Source organism: Mytilus galloprovincialis, chromosome 4 (assembly GCF_965363235.1).
Source record: "Mytilus galloprovincialis chromosome 4, xbMytGall1.hap1.1, whole genome shotgun sequence".
NCBI lineage: Eukaryota > Metazoa > Mollusca > Bivalvia > Mytilida > Mytilidae > Mytilus > Mytilus galloprovincialis.
Window position 1 is genome coordinate 61,054,313 of NC_134841.1, and position 22,668 is coordinate 61,076,980.

At 31.7% G+C, this 22,668-nt stretch overlaps 1 protein-coding gene across 1 annotated transcript; it reads right to left on the reverse strand.

The window, feature by feature from the left end:
- Window positions 1-7,740: 7,740 nt before the first annotated feature.
- LOC143070686 (uncharacterized) lies at window positions 7,741-9,441 on the reverse strand. The gene has a single exon (XM_076244886.1). It carries the CDS (start codon window positions 9,290-9,292, stop codon window positions 7,952-7,954), a length of 1,341 nt encoding a protein of 446 aa, XP_076101001.1. The 5' UTR covers window positions 9,293-9,441; the 3' UTR covers window positions 7,741-7,951.
- Between the last annotated feature and the right edge of the window lie 13,227 nt (window positions 9,442-22,668).

Here is a 22,668-nt window from a genome sequence, read left to right on the forward strand (position 1 = left end):
ACAAATTAAATCACATCAGAAATATTCAGCTGTACAACATTGCAATCCTCATAATATTTGATTGATAAAAAAAACACAGAATGTGTATATACTATCTATTTATGAAGTTTTTATTTTAATCAATTGAGGAAAGATTGCCTCCCCTGACTCACTGTGAAACATTATTGCAAAATTATGTATATGACTATTTGTATACAAAACAAAATTACATTAATTTAAAAACCAATTATTATTCTATCCTTCATTTATAAGAAAGGATTTCTATCCGTATGTAGGCTGAGCCTTCACCCTGACATGAATTATCATTGATATGGTTATATTTATAAATAAACTGTTTACAAAATTTTGAATTTTTGAAAAACTAAGGCTTTTCTACCTCAGCTGTATTTGGCATAACTTTTAGGAATTTTGGTTCTTAATGCTCTTCAACTTCGTACTTTATTTGGCCTTTTTAACTTTTTTGGATTCGAGGTCACTGATGAGTCTTTTGTAGACGAAACGCGCGTCTGGCGTATATACAAAATTTAGTCCGGTATCTATGATGAGTTTATTTACAACCACTGGGTCGATGCCACTGCTGGTGGAGATTTATTTCCCCGAGGGTATCACCAGCCAAGTAGTCAGCACTTTTTGTGCTGACATGAATTATCATTGATATGGTTATATTTATAAATTAACTGTTTACAAAATTTTGAATTTTTGAAAAACTAAGGCTTTTCTACCTCAGCTGTATTTGGCATAACTTTTAGGAATTTTGGTTCTTAATGCTCTTCAACTTCGTACTTTATTTGGCCTTTTTAACTTTTTTGAATTCGAGCGTCACTGATGAGTCTTTTGTAGACGAAACGCGCGTCTGGCGTATATACAAAATTTAGTCCTGGTATCTATGATGAGTTTATACACTCCCTTTGTTTTGATATAATTGATTTAAACAATAAAATCTATGAACTGAATTGAAATGTATTCTACTTTTCTTTTGAATCAAATTTTCTAATAAACAAATCAAATTAGTAATCAAAGGTACCAGGATTATAATTTAGTACGCCAGACACGCCTTTGGTAATTCGACTAGCTTGAGTGGAATCAGAATTGGACATTTCTTGAGATAAATTCTTAATCTTAATTTTGTAATACAAAATTGACTGACAAGGGATCAATTTAAAAAAAAAATGAACACCAGGTTCAGTGTTATCGCCTGTACTTTGACCTACAATTGTTTACTTTTTACACAATGTGACTTGAATTGGCACTCATACATGTACCACATCTCTTTATTTCTATCATCTCTAGTGCAACTTTATATGACAGTTTTTTTGGCAGTTTACATATAGATACAGTCTGGATTTGAGGTTTTTCAGATATGAATAATTTTGTCAAACCATCATAGAAGTTCATGAATCTCGGGCACCACAAGCTTTTCTCATAATTAAGAGAAAATGTTAAGTGTTTTGCAGAATGCAAAACATGAGGATTCAAGTGATTACAATCTGGGTTTGGTAGCGGTGGCATCATAAACTATTTGTATAAATTAAATTAAAACTAAAATTGTCCTGTTTATAAATTAATAAATTATTTAGAAACTAAGGTTTAACCTCCCTCAGGCAAAGTGGGCTTTAGATGACTTTGGCTATTTATTTTAGGTATGTTTGATATATAGCTCTTCAATGGTTTCGGTACTTATACATCTTCGGAATTCAAATGTTTGGCTTTGAGCGTTCCTGATGAAGTTAAATCTAGAAAAGCGCTTCAGACGCAAGAAATTATTAAACATGTTGTTTTCCATTTTTTTAAAGCTTTATATTTCAGAGGGTAGTAGACCTGGATTGCTTCTTAGTAAATAAACAGATGTTTTATGATATGAAGTTTCCTCTGTCATAACGTTAATTTTAATTGTACTTTTAACGTTGCGTCGTATGTTTTCTCTTAATTTTGAGTGTAAATTCACATTGCGATAAGACGTGTCACGGTACTTGTCTATCCCAATTTCATGTATTTGGTTTTGATGTTATATTTGTTTTTCTCCAGTGATTTTATCTGATGCTTGGTCCGTTTCTGTGTGTGTTACATTGTAGTGTTGTGTCGATGTTCTCCTCTTATATTTAATGCGTTTCCCTCAGTTTTAGTTTGTTACCCCGATTTTGTTTTTGTCCATGGATTTATGAGTTTGAACAGCGGTATACTACTGTTGCCTTTATTTATAAGTCAGTTATACTTGACCTCATTTTTGTCGAGCCTGCGACAAAACATAGGGATAGTGATCCGGTGGCAGCAGCTCCGACCGCGGCGTTAGCTAACTTCTTAAGGAGTTTTATATTTTAAAAGGTGGAAGACATGGATGCTTTATACTTTGAATAAAAATGGCTCATGTTACGAAGTTTCCGTCAGTCACATGTCCAATGTCCTTGACCTCATTTTCATTGTTCAGTGATTTTTTGTAATGTTAATTTCTCTCTTATTATGAGTAGGAGGATAACTATATTTAGTATGTGCGTACCTTGCAAGGTCCTCATGCCATCAGACAGTTTTCACTTGACCTCGACCTCATTTCATGGATCAATGAACAAGGTTAAGTTTTGCTTGTCAAGTCCATATCACAAATACTATAAGCAATAGGTCTTATATATTTAGTGTATGGAAGAACTTTAAGGTGTACATGTCTAACTTGCAAGTGTCATCTGACCTTAAACTTATTTTCATGGTTCAGTGGTTATAGTTCAGTTTTTGTGTTTTGGTCTGTTTTTCTTATACTGTATGCAATAGGTCTACTATATTTGGTGTTTGGAAATATTTTATGATGTACATATTAGTCTTGCAGGTTTTATTTGACCTTGACCTCATTTTCACGGTTCATTGCTCAGTTTTATTTTTTTGTGTTTGGTCTGTTTTTCCTATAAGCAATAGGTTAACTATATTTGTTGTATGGAAGAATTGTAAGCTGTACATGTCTGCCTGGCATGGTTCATCTGACCTTGACCTCATTTTCATGGTTCATTGGTCAATGCTTAGTTTTCTTGCGCTTTTAATTATGTATATTGTCGATAAGCTATAAGAGTTAAACAGATTTTATCTTTTCCCAGAATTCAACACATCGGGCTAAAACGTCACGACCCAATCGAGAAGGTCAACCAAAAAAGTTACAAATACTTGATTTTCTCCGTAATTAGAAAGAATATAAATTTAAAATTTTGCAAATGTGTTTTTTATGTTAAGATGAACATAATTAGATGATCAGTAAAAAATCCCAGAATTTCCCTTTAAGTCTTACGTAGAAACTTAAAGCAATAGGTGAACTAAATTTAGTGTATTAAATGATTGTAAGGTGTACATGTATTTCTTGTTTGGTTTATATGACCTTGACCTCATTTTCTTGGATCATGTTGAGTTTATCTGATAGTTGTAGTAAAGCTTTATATGTTTATGATTTGGTCTGCTTTTTGTTTAATTTAAGCAAAGGTCAACTATATTCGCAGTTACCAATTAAATACAGTCTAGGACTTGAATTGTTTCTATTATAAAGTAATAAGAAGCTGAGATATAATTACCAGTGTCACAAATAACCTCCAGAGACCAATGATGTGGATGGAAAGCATCTTTAGTTACTGTCAATGGCATTTAACAATCAGAAAAACCGATGCCTTATAGAAATCTATGAAATGCCCTTATATGACAAATGTAAAACAATTGAAGCGACCTGATATATGTAAAAAATAGACCTACAGCCACTGAATTACAGGCTCCTGACTTGGGATAGAAACATACAGGATGTACAAATGTCTTGTAAACATATGAAAGTCACTTATCGATTTTTTTTTTTTTTTGTCATTTGAAAAGGAACTCACGGGGTCATAAGTTTGAATTTTGATCATTTGATCAGAAATTAGATAAAAAAAAAGAGAAACACGTACTTTTGATAACTATTTACACCACTGGGTCGATGCCACTGCTGGTGGACGTTTCGTCCCCGAGGGTATCACCAGCCCAGTAGTCCGCACTTCGGTGTTGACATGAATATCAATTATATGGTCATTTTTATAAATTTTCTGTTTACAAAACTTTGAATTTTTCGAAAAACTAAGGATGTTCTTACCCCAGGAGAAGATTACCTTAGCCGTATTTGGCACAACTTTTTGGAATTCTGGGTCCTCAATGCTCTTCAACTTTGTATTTATTTGGCTTTTTTAACTATTTAGATCTGAGCGTCACTGATGAGTCTTATGTAGACGAAACGCGCGTCTGGCGTATAAAATTATAATCCTGGTACTTTTGATAACTATTTACACCACTGGGTCGATGCCACTGCTGGTGGAAGTTTCGTCCCCGAGGGTATCACCAGCCCAGTAGTCAGCACTTCGGTGTTGACATTAATATCAATTATATGGTCATTTTTATAAATTTTCTGTTTACAAAACTTTGAATTTTTCGAAAAACGAAGGATTTTCTTACCCCAGAAGTAGATTACCTTAGCCGTATTTGGCACAACTTTTTGGAATTTTGGGTCCTCAATGCTCTTCAACTTTGTATTTATTTGGCTTTTTTAACTATTTTGATCTGAGCGTCACTGATGAGTCTTATGTAGACAAAACGCGCGTCTGGCGTATAAAATTATACTCCTGGTACTTTTGATAACTATTTACACCACTGGGTCGATGCCACTGCTGGTGGACGTTTCGTCCCCGAGGGTATCACCAGCCAAGTAGTCAGCACTTCGGTGTTGACATGAATATCAATTATATGGTCATTTTTATAAATTTTCTGTTTACAAAACTTTGAATTTTTCGAAAAACTAAGGATTTTCTTACCCCAGGAGTAGATTAACTTAGCCGTATTTGGCACAACATTTTGGAATTTTGGGTCCTCAATGCTCTTCAACTTTGTATTTATTTGGCTTTTTTAACTATTTTGATCTGAGCGTCACTGATGAGTCTTATGCAGACGAAACGCGCGTCTGGCGTATAAAATTATAATCCTGGTACTTTTGATATCTAATTATGTACAAGAAAGAATTAATCAAGTTTATAAATAATATATTTATAAATGTATTGCACAATTACCCTCTACTAAAGGAAAAATGTGGTATTTCATCGAAAATGACAGCTTTACTCAAGGCCATTAACAAATGAAGAAAAAAGCAACTTAATATTTTAACTCTGCTATGAAAATATTTACCAAGTTTAACAAAACAACCTTTGTTTGACATATATATGCTATAGTAAGTACTGAGTGATATGATAACCATATTTGATATATAGGTTCCTTGCAAAGTTTTTATGTTCATCAGTCATGGTTCAGCTGACCTTGACCTCATTTAATGGATCAATGCTTCCTTACTTAATCCTCTTCGTGCTGCTTTGATGCACATAAGGCCGACCTTATCAATGATCAAGGTAAAGGTTATGTCATTACAGTAGTTCATTTCTCAAATACTGTAAGCAGTAGGTCCACTATATTTGGTGTATGGAATGATTGTACAAAATGTTGTAAGGTTGTACATGTTAGTCTTGCAGGTTTCATTTAACCTTGACCACATTTTTACAGTTCACTGTTCATTTTCACATTGTTACATCATATGTATTTGTATTTTGGTCGGTTTTTCTAACACTATCAGCTATATACATGATATATAAAATGGCTTGACATCATGAAAAATGCAAGACAATTGAAGTGACTTGATATATGATAAAACAATAATAAAAATAAAATAGACCAACAGCCACTGAATAACAGGATCTTGTCAGACTTGGGGCAAAAACATACAGAATGTGGCAGGATTAAACATGTTTGCAAATGATCAACCCTTTCTTTACCTTGCGCAGTGATGTAAAAGCAGATCATAAGAACAAACTGTTAAAATCAATTTGAAAGGGTTTTAATCAGATCGACACAAGCACAAAAAATCAAAAAACAAAAAGATAATCAGACAAACGACACAAACAACAAATCTATGAGTACTCACTGTTACTGAAACCCAGTTCAAAACCAAGTACAGAGTATCTAGATTACTATGACTTTTTAAGCAATTCTATTGGTGATGTTTTGCATCATGGATCAATGAATCTGACTCAGTGTGTCGGTCTAGTAAAGAACAGGGTTCATATTCTTATTGCATTAGTACATAACATGGATTTAACTTTCCACTGGACATTAAATAGCAATGCATCTATCCACCCATCAATATGTTGCTCATAGAGCATATGTTGGCTATTTCCAAACAGTATGTGCTGCATGTGGAGAATGGTATTGTTACCAATAAGAAGAGCTTCTATTTTTTTTTAACAAGATAAAGAACAATTTTTCAGTATTTTTTTTTTAGTGGATTTTACTGTTTTTTAATTATGATATACTAGTATTAATTTTTTTTTTTGAAGTTGCTTTTGATGTTTATTCACTGTAATTTATTGTTTGCCACATCAACTTCAAACACAAATACTCGATATTGATACACATAATAAATGTGTAAAGGAAATCTTGATTTTCCTACCAAAAAATTGTGTATTTCTGACAGATGAGATTTTTCTAACAACAGACCCAAAATGGACCTCAGTCAGTCAGGCAAATGCATGGTGGTACAAGCTTAAAGACCAGAAAGCTGTGGCACTGAAAAAGTTTCCTATAGAATGAATGACTTTCAAAGTATGAATTTCTTTTTCTTTTTTGTCGAGCCTTTGACTTTAGTCGAAAAAGCGAGACTAAGCAATCCTACATTCCGTTGTCGTCTGCATCGTTGTCGGCAGCGTCCACAAATATTCACTCTGTGATTAAAGTTTTTGAAATTTTAATATCTTTCTTAAACTGTATGCTGGATTTCCACCAAACGTGGACAGAAGCTTGTTTATGATCATAAAAAGTATCCAGAAGTAAATTTTGTAAAATAAAAATTCCATTTTTTCCGTATTTTACCTATAAATGGACTGAGTTTTTCTGCGAGGAAACATTACATTCACTCTGTGGTTAAAGTTTTTAAAATTTTAATAACTTTCATAAACTATCTTTGATTTGTACCAAACTTGGACAGAAGCTTGTTTATGATCATAAGATAGTAGCAAGAAGAAAATTTTGTAAAAATAAATTTCCACTTTTCCGTGTTTTACTTATAAATAGAATTAGTTTTTTGCCAGAAGCAAAACATTCACTCTGTAGTTTAAGTTTTTTTAATTTTTATAATGTTCTTAAACTATCCTTGAATTCTACCAAACTTGGACAAAAGCTTGTTTCTGATCATAAGTTATTATTCAGAAGTAAATTTTGTAAAAAACAAATTCCACTTTTTCCGTATTTTACTTATAAATAGACTTAGATTTTCTTCCAGTTAACATTACATACAATCTGCAGTTAAAATTATAAAACATTTATTAGATTCATAAGCTATCCTGGATTTTACCAAACTTGGAAGCTTCTATCAATCAAAAGACAGTATCAAGAGGGAAATTTTTATTGATGTTTTTCCTCATTTTTGTTGTGTCTGCGATTAACTGCAAAATTAGGCAAGACACTGGGTTCCACGGAACCCTTACGAATTTTTCTTAATTTTGATAATTTTAACAGAGCTCAGATCAAATAAAATCAACACTGACTATACATGTACATTTTAGAATTGATTTAGTTTTGCAAAATGTTATTTAAATGTATTGCACAAAACCATCCATTAAAGAAAGAATGTGGCATTTCACAGAAATTTGGACCTGTACACAAGGCCACTTACTGGACTTGAGAACAAAACCAACTGAATATTGTTAATGCTGTGAAAATATTAACCAAGTTTAACAAAACAACCTTTGTTTGACATATATATGCCATAGTACTGTTACACCATGTTAGTCTTTTCATTAAAAAGAAAGGCAATATGAAATTGTAATTAAAATTGTTATTAAAATTACAATAGTTTTGTTAATACAATGTTTATCACATATCAAGTGTTTAGAAGTCTATAACAATTATGAGAAACATGTTTTTCTTAACATCCCGAACAAGTCACTTCATAAATCTTTGCATCCTTGACTGTACTACTTGCTTGTCTACCACATCCTATATAGAGTTGTCCTGTTGGAGTGAATGCAAGGGAGTATGGATAATATATTCCTATGTCTGCAGTGTTATACCATGACACTAGGTTTCCCTTACTATCTAGAATGTGTATTATGTCAGTATCCAAATCAGTCACTATGACATTATCTCTTGGTGTTGTCACTATTCTTGCTGGTTTAAATGGTATGATCTTGTTTATTTCAGGATGGCCTTTATATGAGTTGATAACATCACTACCTGTTGTCAAAACTACCACTCTACCTTCTTCACCATGATCACGATCTACTACATGTATATTCCCATTACTGGTACTGGTTATACTCCTTGGATAGGTAAATATAGGTTGATTATGTTTATCATGTTCATACACAGTCTCATGGTCTCCCTTCTCATTCATTACAAACACAGCTCTTCCTAGTTTATCATGATAACCTCCTACTATAACTTTATTACCACTGGTAATGTAGATGCATGTAGGACCTAAAGGGCTCACATTATATACGGTGTTAGATATGTTACCATTGGTTTTATTGAGTTGTTGTAGTCTGGATAGTCTGGATGTACCATTAGAAAGAAGGATGTTATTAGATGTGGTTATAACTATACCATAGACCTTCATGTTAAATTTAGATTTTAGAACTTTGAGTTCTTTGCCTGCAGGTATTGCATTTGCCATACAAGAATCTAAATATGAATATATCCAAACTGAATTGTCAACACAAGGAACAATATCGGTTATTGCAGAAAGTTTTGTTTGATATTCTTGAATAATGTTAAATGCAACAGTTAATTCCTCTGGACTCTCTTCACTTTGTAGCACCCCAATATTAGATTGAGTTATCTCCCTTGGTACAAAATTAGGTATGGAATTGTAGGTTGATTGTGTTTTTGGTACTGGTACCTCCATGGATTTTTCCATTCTTCTTACATCAGAAAAAAAGTTTGCGACTTCTGTGGATTTTATTAAACCCTCGACTTCAGTGTTTTTCTCATTAGAATATTTCATTGATTTTGATACAATACTCAGGTCTGTGTCAATTGATTTGAAAATAGTTTTCAGGTTTTCATCAACTTCATCTTTTAATTCTTTAATGTATTTGTCAATGTCACTTTTCATCACTTTTCCATGATTCAGAATATCTTGGATAACTCTGCTGCATTTTGCATTTTCAGCATTCTTACGCTTGATCAATTGTTCTTTTATTGCGACTGCTTTTTTTACTTCCATTTGAATTTTACTTTGTCCATTTTTCAGTCTGTCTTTTTTCATATGATAGGCTTCACTGATTTTGATTAAGTCATTTGCATGTTTCTTATGAACTTTGGACACACATGTCGGACATACCAGACTGTCACAAATCTTACAAAAAAGACAGCAAGATTGTGTAGTATGGTCTGGACATTTGATATTTGTAAAATCCAATTCTCCACTGTGTAAACCAATGTCTTTTATACTTATGACCTTATGGTCTTGTGCATTTTTAATTCTAAGATGTCTCCCATCTTTACACTTATCACATATTAGCAGTTCACAGTCAATGCATTTCCACTTGATGTTTTTCTCAGTATCGCATAGATGACAGTTAATAGGTATCTGACTTTTTTTAACCGATTTTGAAAACGCCATGATTGTGTTGTCCAAATTATTCTATGTTACTTTGTTGTATAATATTGGTAATATATAACTTGTGCTTAAAAACGAAGATAATATTTAAAAACACAAAGTTTTATGCGCAGGTAACTCAACAACTTGATATATTCTTTCGCCGTATTAAATTAAGTTAATAGATAACGTTTTTGTTGAATTTTACCTAATGTACACATGATGTAAATTATAAAGTGTATATATAGATAATATTACACCCTATAGAAAATATGTTTGAAAAGAGTGCACAAGAGAGACACAAGTGGATATAATTTTTAGCTCACCTGGCCCGAAGGGCCAAGTGAGCTTTTCCCATCACTTGGCGTCCGGCGTCCGTCGTCGTTAACTTTTACAAAAATCTTCTCCTCTGAAACTACTGGGCCAAATTAAACCAAACTTGGCCACAATCATCATTAAGGTATATAGTTTAAAAAATGTGTGGCGTGACCCGGCCAACCAACCAAGATGGCCGCCATGGCTAAAAATAGAACATAGGGGTAAAATGCAGTTTTTGGCTTATAACTCAAAAACCAAAGCATTTAGAGCAAATCTGACAGGGGTAAAATTGTTTATCAGGTCAAGATCTATCTGCCCTCGAATTTTCAGATGAATCCGACAACCCGTTATTGGGTTGCAGCCCCTGAACTGGTAATTTTAGGGAATTTTTGCTGTTTTTGGCTATTATCTTGAATATTATTATAGATAGAGATAAACTGTAAACAGCAATAACGTTCAGCAAAGTAAGATTTACAAATAAGTCAACATGACCAAAATGGTTAGTTAACCCCTTTAGGAGTTATTGACCTTTATAGTCAATTTTTAACCATTTTTCGTAAATCTTAGTAATCTTTTACAAAAATCTTCTCCTCTGAAACTACTGGGCCAAATTAATCCAAACTTGGCCACAATCATCTTTGGGATATCTAGTTAAAAAAATGTGTGGCGTGACACGGCCAACCAACCAAGATGGCCGCCATGGCTAAAAATAGAACATAGGGGTAAAATGCAGTTTTTGGCTTATAACTCAAAAACCAAAGCATTTAGAGCAAATCTGACAAGCAGTAAAAGTGTTTATCAGGTGAAGATCTATCTGTCCTGACATTTTCAGATGAATCGGACAACCTGTTGTTGGGTTGCTGCCCCTGAATTGGTAATTTTAAGGAAATTTTGCTGTTTTTGGTTATTATCTTGAATACTATTATAGATAGAGATAAACTGTAAACAGCAATAATGTTCAGCAAAGTAAGATTTACAAATAAGTCTGCATGACCAAAATGGTCAGTTGACCCCTGAAGGAGTTATTGCCCTCTATAGTCAATTTTTAACCATTTTTTCGTAAATCTTAGTAATCTTTTACAAAAATCTTCTTCTCTGAAACTACTATGCCAAAATAAACTAAACTTGGTCACAATCATCATTGGGGTAATTTGTTTAAAAAATGTGTGGCGTGACCTGACCAATCAACCAAAATGGCTGCCACGGCTAATAATAGAACATAGGTGTAAAATGCAGTTTTTGGCTTCTAACTCAAAAACCGAAGCATTAAGAGAAAATCTGACAGGGTTTAATTGTTTATCAGGTCAAGATCTATCTGCCCTGATGTTTTCACATGGATCAGACAACCCGTTGTTAGGTTACTGTCCTGAATTGGTAATTTTAAGGAAATTTTGCCGGTTTTTGTTATTATCTTGAATATTATTATAGATAGAGATCAACTGTATACAGCAATAACGTTCAGCAAAATAAGATCTACAAATAAGTTTGCATGACCAAAATAGTCAATTGACCCCCTAAGGAGTTATTGCCCTTTATAGTTAATTTTTAATATTTTTCATAAATTTTTGTAAATGTAGAAAATATTTTCCACTGTAATTACAGGGCCAAGTTCATTATAGACAGAGATAATTGTAGCAACAAGAATGTTCAGTAAAGTAAGATCTACAAACACATCACTATCACCAAAACACAATTATGTCATGAATTTATCCGTGTCCATTATTTAATATGCACAAGACCAAGGTGAGCGACACAGGCTCTTTAGAGCCTCTAGTTAACTTTATATAAAATTTCTTACCTGTATATTGTTATGCAATCCTTTTTTTTAAATTTTACAAAATATTCCTTGGCAAAAAACAAAGACCTGAGTTTGACACAGTTGTATTTATTTAATGGTTTATTTAAAAAAAAGTTTTTTAAATATTCCTTGACAATAATTTGGACAAGAAACATGTAATTTTTGTCTATATTTGATGAACTATTGCATGGGCACAGTTAGTTCTTTAGGCATACCCCCCCCCCCCCGCCCCCCCTAAAAAAAATAAATAAAATAAAAATAAAAATAAAATAACAGTTGTTGTTGAGAATTTAAGTTAAATTTACAAAAGTAGGCTTGTAACCCCTTTTATTTGGGAATAAGGTCAAGACATTTGACAGAATTTCAATTTGATTAGGATCATATGTTTTTTAATCCCTAATCATTTGCTTTGATTTTTACTACTTCATGTATATTTTTTTCCAGTTACTATGTCCCCTTACATATTTAAGGAATGACTGTAATATTTTTTCTGTCTATGAAGAAATAACATAAAAAATTTGATGCACACTGAATAATGCGCGTAGCGGGTTATTTAACAGTGTGCACCACATTTTTTTGTTATTTCGAATATACAGAAAAAATGTTAGTCATTTCTTATAATTTAATTCTAAATACCATTTTAAACCGTAGAAAACCATGAAAAAGCGTTGATGACGTCACGGTCACATGACTAAATTATGTCTATGGGCTGATAACAAAATAATATCAGCCAATCAGAAGACACGTTACATCCAAAATTAAATTATTGTTATTTAACCTTATTAACTTGTATAATATGTTAGATGTTTGAGCATTAAACATTAAAAAAAGTATACATTTGTTCCTTAAAGTTAAAATGGAGATTTACATGTTGTTAAGTACTGAAAATTGAATAAAAGTATAAGTTGAGGTAGATAGCAGGTCCAGATTGCCTACTACATACATAATATTATTTCTCATATTCCTTTCTGAAGTATAGAAACTTTTCGAATAAAAGGGTTTTATTGAACCTTGAGTATGTTGACTGAAACCTCCAACTAATATTGTGGGGGAAATGTTCAAACTGGACATAACTCACAACCAAGAGGATTTTACTCCCTTAACAAAAGTTGATGTAAAAGCTCTTGAGTATCCTAAATCTAAGACTCCCTCGCATTTATTTAACTTAACCTCTTATCAAACTTATTTCTTTTACTTTCAGATTATTTTGAAATGATGGATTCTGGCACTAAAAACCTGTAATAAAACATTTATCCTGTTACAGCCCGTAACAGAGTAGTGATCGAATTCGCGTTTCTTTACCGTCAGAATAAGTTACGTTATCGACAAACTTATTTCAGAAGTGACATAATTTAATTTTCTTCATCGACAAAATATTTCATGTCCAACGTGTAAGTTTTCATTGTTGAAGTCGAAGTTTTTTTAACATCGTCAAACATTTTTTATAATCAACCTCTGTCATTGGCATTTTCATTTTAACGGTAAAGGATCAAATACGGGATCTCCGAAATTTCTATCATTTGTTACGAGGAAATCATTATTCAATCGAACATTATGTCTTTGTTCATGACACATATTATGAAATACAAAGGAGTTGATGTTTTAAGGAACTGTAGAGGTCTCCACAGGTATTAAACAAGGGTAGAATTCAAAACCTTGAATATGAAAGCCTCGAAATCCATGATACTTTTTCTGTGCGGTAGTTATATCTACAAATTCCAATCATGTACACGACATAAAATACATGTATATTCATACATGTATATTTATATATTGGGAATTTATTTTTGTTTCCAAACAGAATTATAAGGTTATGTATAAGTGCCTCCGTTCACTGCACAATTGTAAATTGTCTTCCTAAAGACCAGCAAAAATAAATGGCACAAGTTCACGTAGTCATAAAAAAGTCGTATAATTTACGTTATCGAACAAAAACTCAGAAATACGGAATATTATATGTGAATGGTTAGGAAATCCGTTTCCCCTACATGTTTTAAAAGTCAAAGAAAAATGTTTTCCCTGATACAAACGTTTTAAGAACCAGCTTTGTGTAACCTATAGACAAATTCGACTGGATATAAGGAAGTTAATATGTTTACTCTGATTTGAAATTATCTTTTAGAATTTTTTTTAGTAATTGAGAACCTATGTTGTTTATGGGTAATAGATGAAATGTTGCAAGATACCTCAAAATGACAGCAAGCGCAGTTTTCCGGACGATTTTCATTTGTACACTGCTAAAAACTGTCAGGTCCTGGCCATGATATATTTTGGAGAAATTTTTTTTTACTAATTTTTACTAAAAAAAAATATTCTCTGTGTGTGCCATTGCAAGAAATAGTTTCATAGTTTATTTCAAACCAAAAGCAATACAGCTTATAGGTATATCATAAATATGTACATGTATATCATAACAGAACATTTTAAATACAATAGGAGGCAAGACTACATAGTATAAATCATTCAGAAGATTGTCATGAAAATTTTATATCTGTGGCGTATTTCAGATATTTTCCTAAATTAGATAATTCCGAAACATTCTTTGTTGACAATAATTGAACTAATTTAAAAACAGATGCATTTGTATAATAATACCTTTTTATATACATTTTTCTAATATTTTCATATTTTGGACATTTTAAAATAAAATGAAACTCATCCTCGATGTCACCCTGGTTACATAAGATACATAATCTTTCATTTTTTGCTTTTTTAATGAATCTACCATATTCAATATTCAATTTGTGAGAACACAGTCTATACTTAGTTAAAAATCTAATACATTGTGGACTTAAATTTTTTGTCAAATAAAACTGCAATTGAACATTATCCACAAGGTGTTTATAGATAGTACATTTTGATGATGAATCGAAAAACATATTTCTTTCTTGAAGAAAATGGTCAATAAGCCTTTGTTTGAATAAAATAATCAATGCTTCTTCGCATACAACATTCTGTGCATACCACACATGTCCAAAACCTAGGCTAAGTAACATACATTTAACATTATTAACCCATGATGACTTATTTCCTGATTCACACTCATCATACATATCATTATATATAGCATTAAGAATACAATTTCTCGTCCGTAATAGACGAATCCAATATTTTAATATTTTTACTTTCCGAGATATCAATAAAGGAAATCTTCCCAACTCAGAATAAACCATTGCGGTAGCAGTGGATTTTTTAACAGTCAAAATATTTTTACAAAATTCTATATGAAGTTTTTCTATATCAGATGCATTATGAAAACCCCATATTTCACTTCCATATAATAAAACAGGTGATACATAGACATCAAATAAATACAATTTTGTTTGTACATTTAAACACATATGTTTTATTTTACCATACAACATTGATAAACATTTTCTGCCTTTGGCAGCAATATTTAACTGAGTTTGATTAAACTTTGCATTGTAATATAACATAACACCCAGATACAAATAATGATCAGCAACTTCAATAATTTCGCCATTATAAAACCATTTTTCATCGCTTCGTAATTTACCACCGTTTCTGAAAACAACCACCTTAGTTTTGCTTGTGTTTACAATAAGTTTCCACTTTTTACAATAATTATGTAGTGAATTCAACATATTTTGCAACCCATCAATAGTTTCGGAAAATATAACAGTGTCATCTGCATACATCAATAAAAACAATGAAAGTTCTTTTATGTCTACTGGTAGACATAAGCTATTAATAAACTCATTTTCAAAATCATTTAAAAACATTGAAAATAGTATAGGTGATAATGGTTCCCCTTGCAATACTCCTTTTTCTACAGAAAATATGTCAGAAAATTCACCTTTAAATTTTACACAGCTCATAGAATTATCATATAAAGATTTAATAATTGAAAAAAGTTTACCACTTATACCACATTTTGCGAGCTTATAATATAAAAAATTTCTATTCAAGTTGTCAAAAGCACTTTTATAGTCTATAAAACAACAATAAAGTTTTTTCTTCAATCCCAAATATTTAGTAATAATTGATTGTAAGGCAAAAATAGTATCAGTTGTGCCATGACCGGGTCGAAACCCAAACTGAGCATCAGTTAAAATGTCATTTTCGTTAGCCCACAATGTAAGCCTTTCATTAATAATAGTAGTAAAAAGTTTGCAGAAACAACTGCTTAGTGTTATACCTCTATAATTATCAGTAACATTTACATTATTTTTTTTATGCACAGGAATAAGTATTCCTTTACACCACTGTTTCGGCATATATCCAGTTTCAAAAATTACATTAAACAATTGCACAATTAAAGGTACGAGAATGTCTTTAAAATGTATAAAATACTCATTTAACAAATTGTCAGCACCTGGCGATTTGTTACATTTTAACTTCAAAAAAATTTTACATACTTACTTTACATACAAAATAGTTTTGCTCGTTATTTTGTCATATTAAAAAAAATTCTCAACAAAATTTTCCCGTTTAAACTGTACTAGAAAAAAGTTTGGCATGTGAAACGGACGAAGACATATTCTAACAGAAGTACAAATACCAGTCCTCCCTTTTGTGTATACACATGAGAAAACATCACACATACGGTACACATTGTAGTCCGAAAAAATAAAGGACTTCATTCCTATCAAACACTTTTTTAATTGTTTACCAGTATATTTCTTTTAGTTTTGGGTAAAATTGTAAAGGAAATAATACTACCAAGACGTCCTTCCATAAATCTTTCTTTTCTGTTCTGACTTTGAAGAAATGACTACTTTTCGCCCAATCGAAATGGTCATGAACATATTTTGTTTCATATTATTAGAATTATTTTCAATATTATCGGTCTTAAACTTGATTATCGACACATGAAAGTTTGTCAGCATTGTCAATCTTTTTAACGTTAAAGTACCAATAGTTCGGTCACTACGCAATTAAGTTTGTCTATAACGTAGCTAATTTTGACGGTAAAGAAACATCAATTCGATCACTTCTCTGTTACGGGCTGTATGTTCAGTGGTCTACTTTACAAGCTATATCGACCTGGACGGTATACTTTATTTGTAAGGAAACAGCTTTATCATACCAGGAAAAAACATACGAGGAAAATACAGTGTGAGTTTTAAAACAATACTAAATACAGTTGAAAGTTAGTTGTTCTTTTCCTTTAGACTTAATTTTAATGATTTAAAAATAGTATGAGTTGCCTTTGTTGATGATTTAATGGACAGTTTAAAAGACATGCTTGCTTGTCAAAACAACCTTATAATAAACTAGAAATCTTATTTCAAACAAGATCTTTTTTTGGTTTAAATGAAGTATGTAGAAATAACCTTACTGTATTTTTAATTTACTTATAAACTTTCAAAATAAGAGTAAAGGTTTTTTTTTTAATTATTTGAAAGAAAGAAAAAAAAAGGAATTGAAAATCTCTGTTCAGGTGATAAACATATGTAGGAGAGCATTATTAAACAACAGATATGTAGATTTTCAAGCTACCAAAAATCATACAGTTACAGCAAATATGTATGCATTTTTATGCTTTAGAATTTGTAGGATGTATTAAATTTACTTTAAATATTTTCTTTTCATAGATTGTGTGGGTGAATTCACAGTTTCAGCTATTTGGTAAGTTAAAATCCTTGTTGAAATACATGTATCTGTGCCATTGTTTTCCTGGTCAATTAAGCACCTCAAGTGAAATATTTGACTTGGTCAATGTCCCTGTCAAACAGATGGCTTAAAGTTTAGTTCCTTTTTTACAACTTCTGCGTTAAGCAATTAAGGGTCCAGATTGAATGATTCAGAGTGGAGTGGCATATTCTTCTGCATATCATCAATGATAAATAAACCAAATAAAAGTCATTCTCAGTGGTCTGATCCAGAACTAAAAGTTCATATGCATAAACATGTATATATTTTTACATGTAATAGCTTCATTTTTGCTGATTGTAGTTTTAGGTTTGAGCTTTCCATCTTTTTAAAAATACAATTTCAAAATTTTAATCTATATAGGATTGTCTCATTTTGTAGTTATTTTCAAATAGTTATACAGATATTTTGTAGTTATTTTTTTTCTTCTAAATCTCACTTTTAAAATATAACACATCTCACCCTAAAAAAGATGAAAAAAGAACACAAATCTTTCAAAGATTTGGAGAAACTCATGCTTGATGTATGAGGACATGAGGATAAAATTTTGATTTTGGAATGATTTCATTTTTCAGTGGCGCTGTAGTATATTTAGAGATAAGATATTTAGGAAACCAGTTTTCCACAGTCACTGATGTGTTTGATACAGAGAAGAATAAATCCACATATATTTACTTGGACCCTGACAAACAAGAATCTTTCAAAGGTAATGTAAAGTATAGAGACAATACTTGAAAGTATTGGTCACATGATAACCGTGTACAAACTAGAGATGCACCCTTATCATTTTAGTTTTCTACAAAATATTTTCTTTTAACTTGGGTTAAATATTGTAAAGATAGAAAAGAACTTTTCTGTTAGTCTGTTTAAAAGATCTACAAGAGAGGCGAAAGATATCAAAGGGACATTCAAAATCATTTGCTGAAAATAAAGTGACAAATCCATGGCTAAAAAAGAAAAAGACCAACAAACGAATATTTGTACACAATACACAATATAGAAAACTAAAGACTGAGCAACACTAACCCCACCAAAAACTTGGGATGATCTCAAGTGCTCTGGAAGGCCTGGAAGGGTACACAGATCCTGCTCCACATGTGACAACTGTCCTTTGCTCATGTTAGTACAAGCCCGGTATTTGGTAGGACTCATTTGGGAAAAGGGGACAGGATTGTAGTTATGACATTTGGAACATATTCACTATCATCTGAAATGGAAATTCCATAACGGTTAACCAACTCCTGATGGCATCCATAAAATTTATGAAGGGATGATTTCAACTTCATCACATAGAAATCTTGGTTCAATAGAGCTATAAAGGAATTCGTGATAGGAAATACAAGCCCTTCGATATATCTATCAACTGGGAGATATATAATCTGTATGAAGGCGCTGCTGGAAGTTCACAATTGTTTTATAGTTATTAAGATTATAATACAATGTTAACTGCTACGGGTACCGTAGTTTTGACATTAAGTTTACCTTTTTATGTCCGATTGTTTTGTTCACATATTGTTGTCAATATAATGGAATTTTATGTGAATGTCATACAGAGAGAGGTTTAGCTATCTATAAAACCAGATTTTATAATCCACCATTTCCTACATAAAAAAATGCCTGTATCAAGTGGTACCAATTCAAGAATATGACAGTTGTTATCCATTCTTTTGATGTGTTTGGGTTTTTGATTTTTTACTATTTGATTACGGACTTTCAGTTTTGAATTTTCCTCGTAGTTCGGTATTTTTGTTATTTTACTTTTTTCGAATGACGTCAAAGTTGGTCTTATGACACCCATTTGCTGCCAGTAATTGCCTGGCATAATAAAAAATATTACCACATTTGATTAGAATTTCAAAAAAGTACTTGCAAGAGATATTGGTAATTTATTACACTGATTCAGAAATTTTCAATTTAGAAAATATCAAAATACCCATTCCCACTTCAATGGTATTTCGTTTAAAAGTATGTGAGTTAACTTAGTTTGGTACAATCCGAATGAGAAAATAAAAGAATGAAACCTGAAAATTACTATTCTAAAGCATGTGTATTAATTAGCAATACTTCATGTATGTACATTTTCCTTACTCAATGGTTTAAATGATTACTTCAAATTCCCAATTTTTTTTTTGAATAATGCAAATATTAAAAGTAGTTTATTATTATGAGGTTCCAAATGTCATAAAGATAATTGATAAATTACATGCATATAAATTACATGCATTCAAAAGAGGGTGAAAAACAAATTGACACCATTTACTAAAAAACAAAATGAGTCATTTATAACAGATCGGGACTAGAAATTCTAAAGTTGGATTAATTTTAACAAATAACCAGATTTTAATATTAAACAACGTTTAACTTAATATCAAGCATTACTGAAGAGATTTTAGTAATGGAAGTATGCATATATTAAGTGCAGTGAAATACCCTGTCGAATATGTCAAGTTCCAAGTTCATATAATATATATATATGTAAGACTCAGGTCGACGTCCAGTCTCTAACCGACGTCCGTTCCTCAAATTGACGTCCAAATCTGACGTCACAATAAAATATCTTTCCAAATCAGGTGTCCAATACTATTCCTATCTAGTCGACGTCATTTTTTTTGTCTTTTCTAATCGACGTCCAATTTTTAGCCTCTCTAATCAACGTCTGTTTAAGACACATAATACAAAATTGACAAGAACCGACAGTAGCCGAAACCTTTAGACCTTTTAACAAATTATGTGTGACAAATAGGATATATTTAAACAAATTTTTTTTTAAAGACTTATAACATACTAGACTAAATATGTAAACAGGTCGTGATATCCTTTTTTTTTTTTTTTTTTTTAGAGATTACATGAAAATAAGGAGATGTGGTATGACCTGAATAATGTAAACAATTAAAATTAGAAAATTAAAGGTCTTATTAATAAAAAAAAAATCCGAATATACAGACATACACCAACGACAATCACTAGACTGGCTACAGGCACATAAAGAATATGACCGGGTTAAACATGTGTGTGAGCACTGAACCTAGATCAGTTGTGTAACAGCACAGCATAACACATTATGCCAATGTTTTGCGTATATGTTTGCTTCCAGGTGTAAAACTCAGAAATGTGTTGCAAAATATCTTACATACTAGTAGTCTGAATTATAATACTCTCAAAACGGTTGGCTGTACTTCATGTACTTCTTTTTTTTGTCTATTGTTGAGGATTGAATAATGCTCTCTAGATATCGTTTGGTAGTGCGTTTTTTTATCGTTAGGGTGCTTTCTCCTTGACTTCCACTTTAATGCATGTCATTTATTAACATGAATAGGAATGACACACTATGTAGATCGATTCAATTATTTTTTATCAAGATTAACTTTAATATGCATGATGCCTATTTCGGGTTGAAAAAATCTATATGGAAAGTATGTTTAAATGTTTGAACCCTACAAAACTTAAACATGTTACAATACCAAGGGTTTAAAAGAAGAATGTTAACCCTTGGTTACTTTACCCTCAGTTAAATGATTTATCTCTAGGTTATATTTAAACAAGGGTTTTAACCGAGAGATGAATAACTGCAGGGTCCTGGTGGCATAAGGATCAATCTGACACATATTCAGAGACTGACAATTAACATGTATTTTTTACTTCCATACCAAATTCTAATGATTTAAATTCAAGTTCACACATTTTCAATTGTGTGCCTGATTTTGCAATGATTTAGTTCAAGTTCAAAGTTATACAATTATTTGATGAACTTTGAATAGGCTGCATTCAATCATTTAAATAGATATAGGAAGATGTGGTGTTAGTGCCAATGAGACAACTCTCCATCCAAATAACAATTTATAAAAGTAAACCATTATAGGTCAATGTACGGCCTTCAACACGGAGCCTTGGCTCACACCGAACAAAAAGCTATAAAGAGCCCCAAAATTACTAGTGTAAAACCATTCACACGGGAAACCCAACGGTCTAATCTTTATAAAAAACAAGAAACGAGAAACACGTATACATTATATAAACAAAAGACAACTACTGTGCATCAGATTCCTGACTTAGGACAGGTGCAAACATTTGCAGCGAGATTAAACGTTTTAATTGTACCAAACCTTCTCCCTTTTTCTCAGTGAAACAATAGCATAACATCACAACATAGAAAACCACACGATAAAATATCAATTGGAAGGCTTAACTCAATCAAAAAACGTAAATTAACACACTATGAACGAATAAATTTGATCTGCGATACCTGAATGCAAATGCACAGTTAATAAAATATTAGGGACAAACATACAAGGCCAAAAAGCAAACAAAAAAGTCCAAACAAAGCCATGGCAAAACACCACCGCGAAATATTTAACCCTTCGAAAATAATGTATATATATGTAATGTTTATTTGTGCAATTTCCAGGGAGTTGTGCATGGCGAACAGATCGTATGAATATTGCAAAACAATACATGGCAAGTTAAACAAACAGTAGCAAAAATATACATTACATAAATATCAAAGCATGTACAGTATTACAATTGTTTGCCGAACCTGCATGGGTGTATTACTTATCGTGTATAAGAATGCACAGTCATTTTTACAATTGTTGGATGGTCTAGTCTGCATTACTTTACATGAATATATGAACTGCTCACTTGTACAATTTCTAGGGGGAATAGTGCATTGTGTCACAGATAAATCGTATGAAAATTGTAATACAATGCAAGTTTAGTTCAACAAACAATTGTAAAATTAGGCATGCTCAGTTCTGCAAAATCATATGATACACAGTTGAGTTAAGGTTTTTTCACTTCTTAAATAAATTAACTGTAAACGTGTTGATGGCTTTTTAACTTTCTGTGTTGTACAAATGTACATACGTAAAGATGTCAACAGAAACACCCATGAACTTAATTAGTACATATATGTTATGCCCTTTCGTAACTGTGTAACAATGATATGATAACTTAGACCAACGCTTTGGTCTTATAAGATACTGATGATGATCATGACAGTTTTTCTATTCAGCAGCTACCCTTTTAGGATCTTTTAGGGAATGAAATCCTTTTGAATTAATAAAAATATATCAATACTTAATTCAATGACGCGGATGAACTTAAACATGATCATGATGATACTCAAAACAGTTCAAAATTTACCCAAGGAAGTTTATATTTTGCTGTAGCACAATCCTACAATTAAAGTTCAACATGTACCACATTCAACTTTCATTTATTTTTCGCGTCATCTTTTCATGTCCTTCATGTGTAATGCGTCCCTTTTTTCTGTGGTTTTGTGCATTCGTTAATTTATGAAAATATATTGACA

Excerpts from the sequence above, each read along its gene's own strand:
- LOC143070686 (XM_076244886.1), bottom strand. The coding sequence starts at position 9,292 with ATGAAAAAAGACAGACTGAAAAATGGACAAAGTAAAATTCAAATGGAA.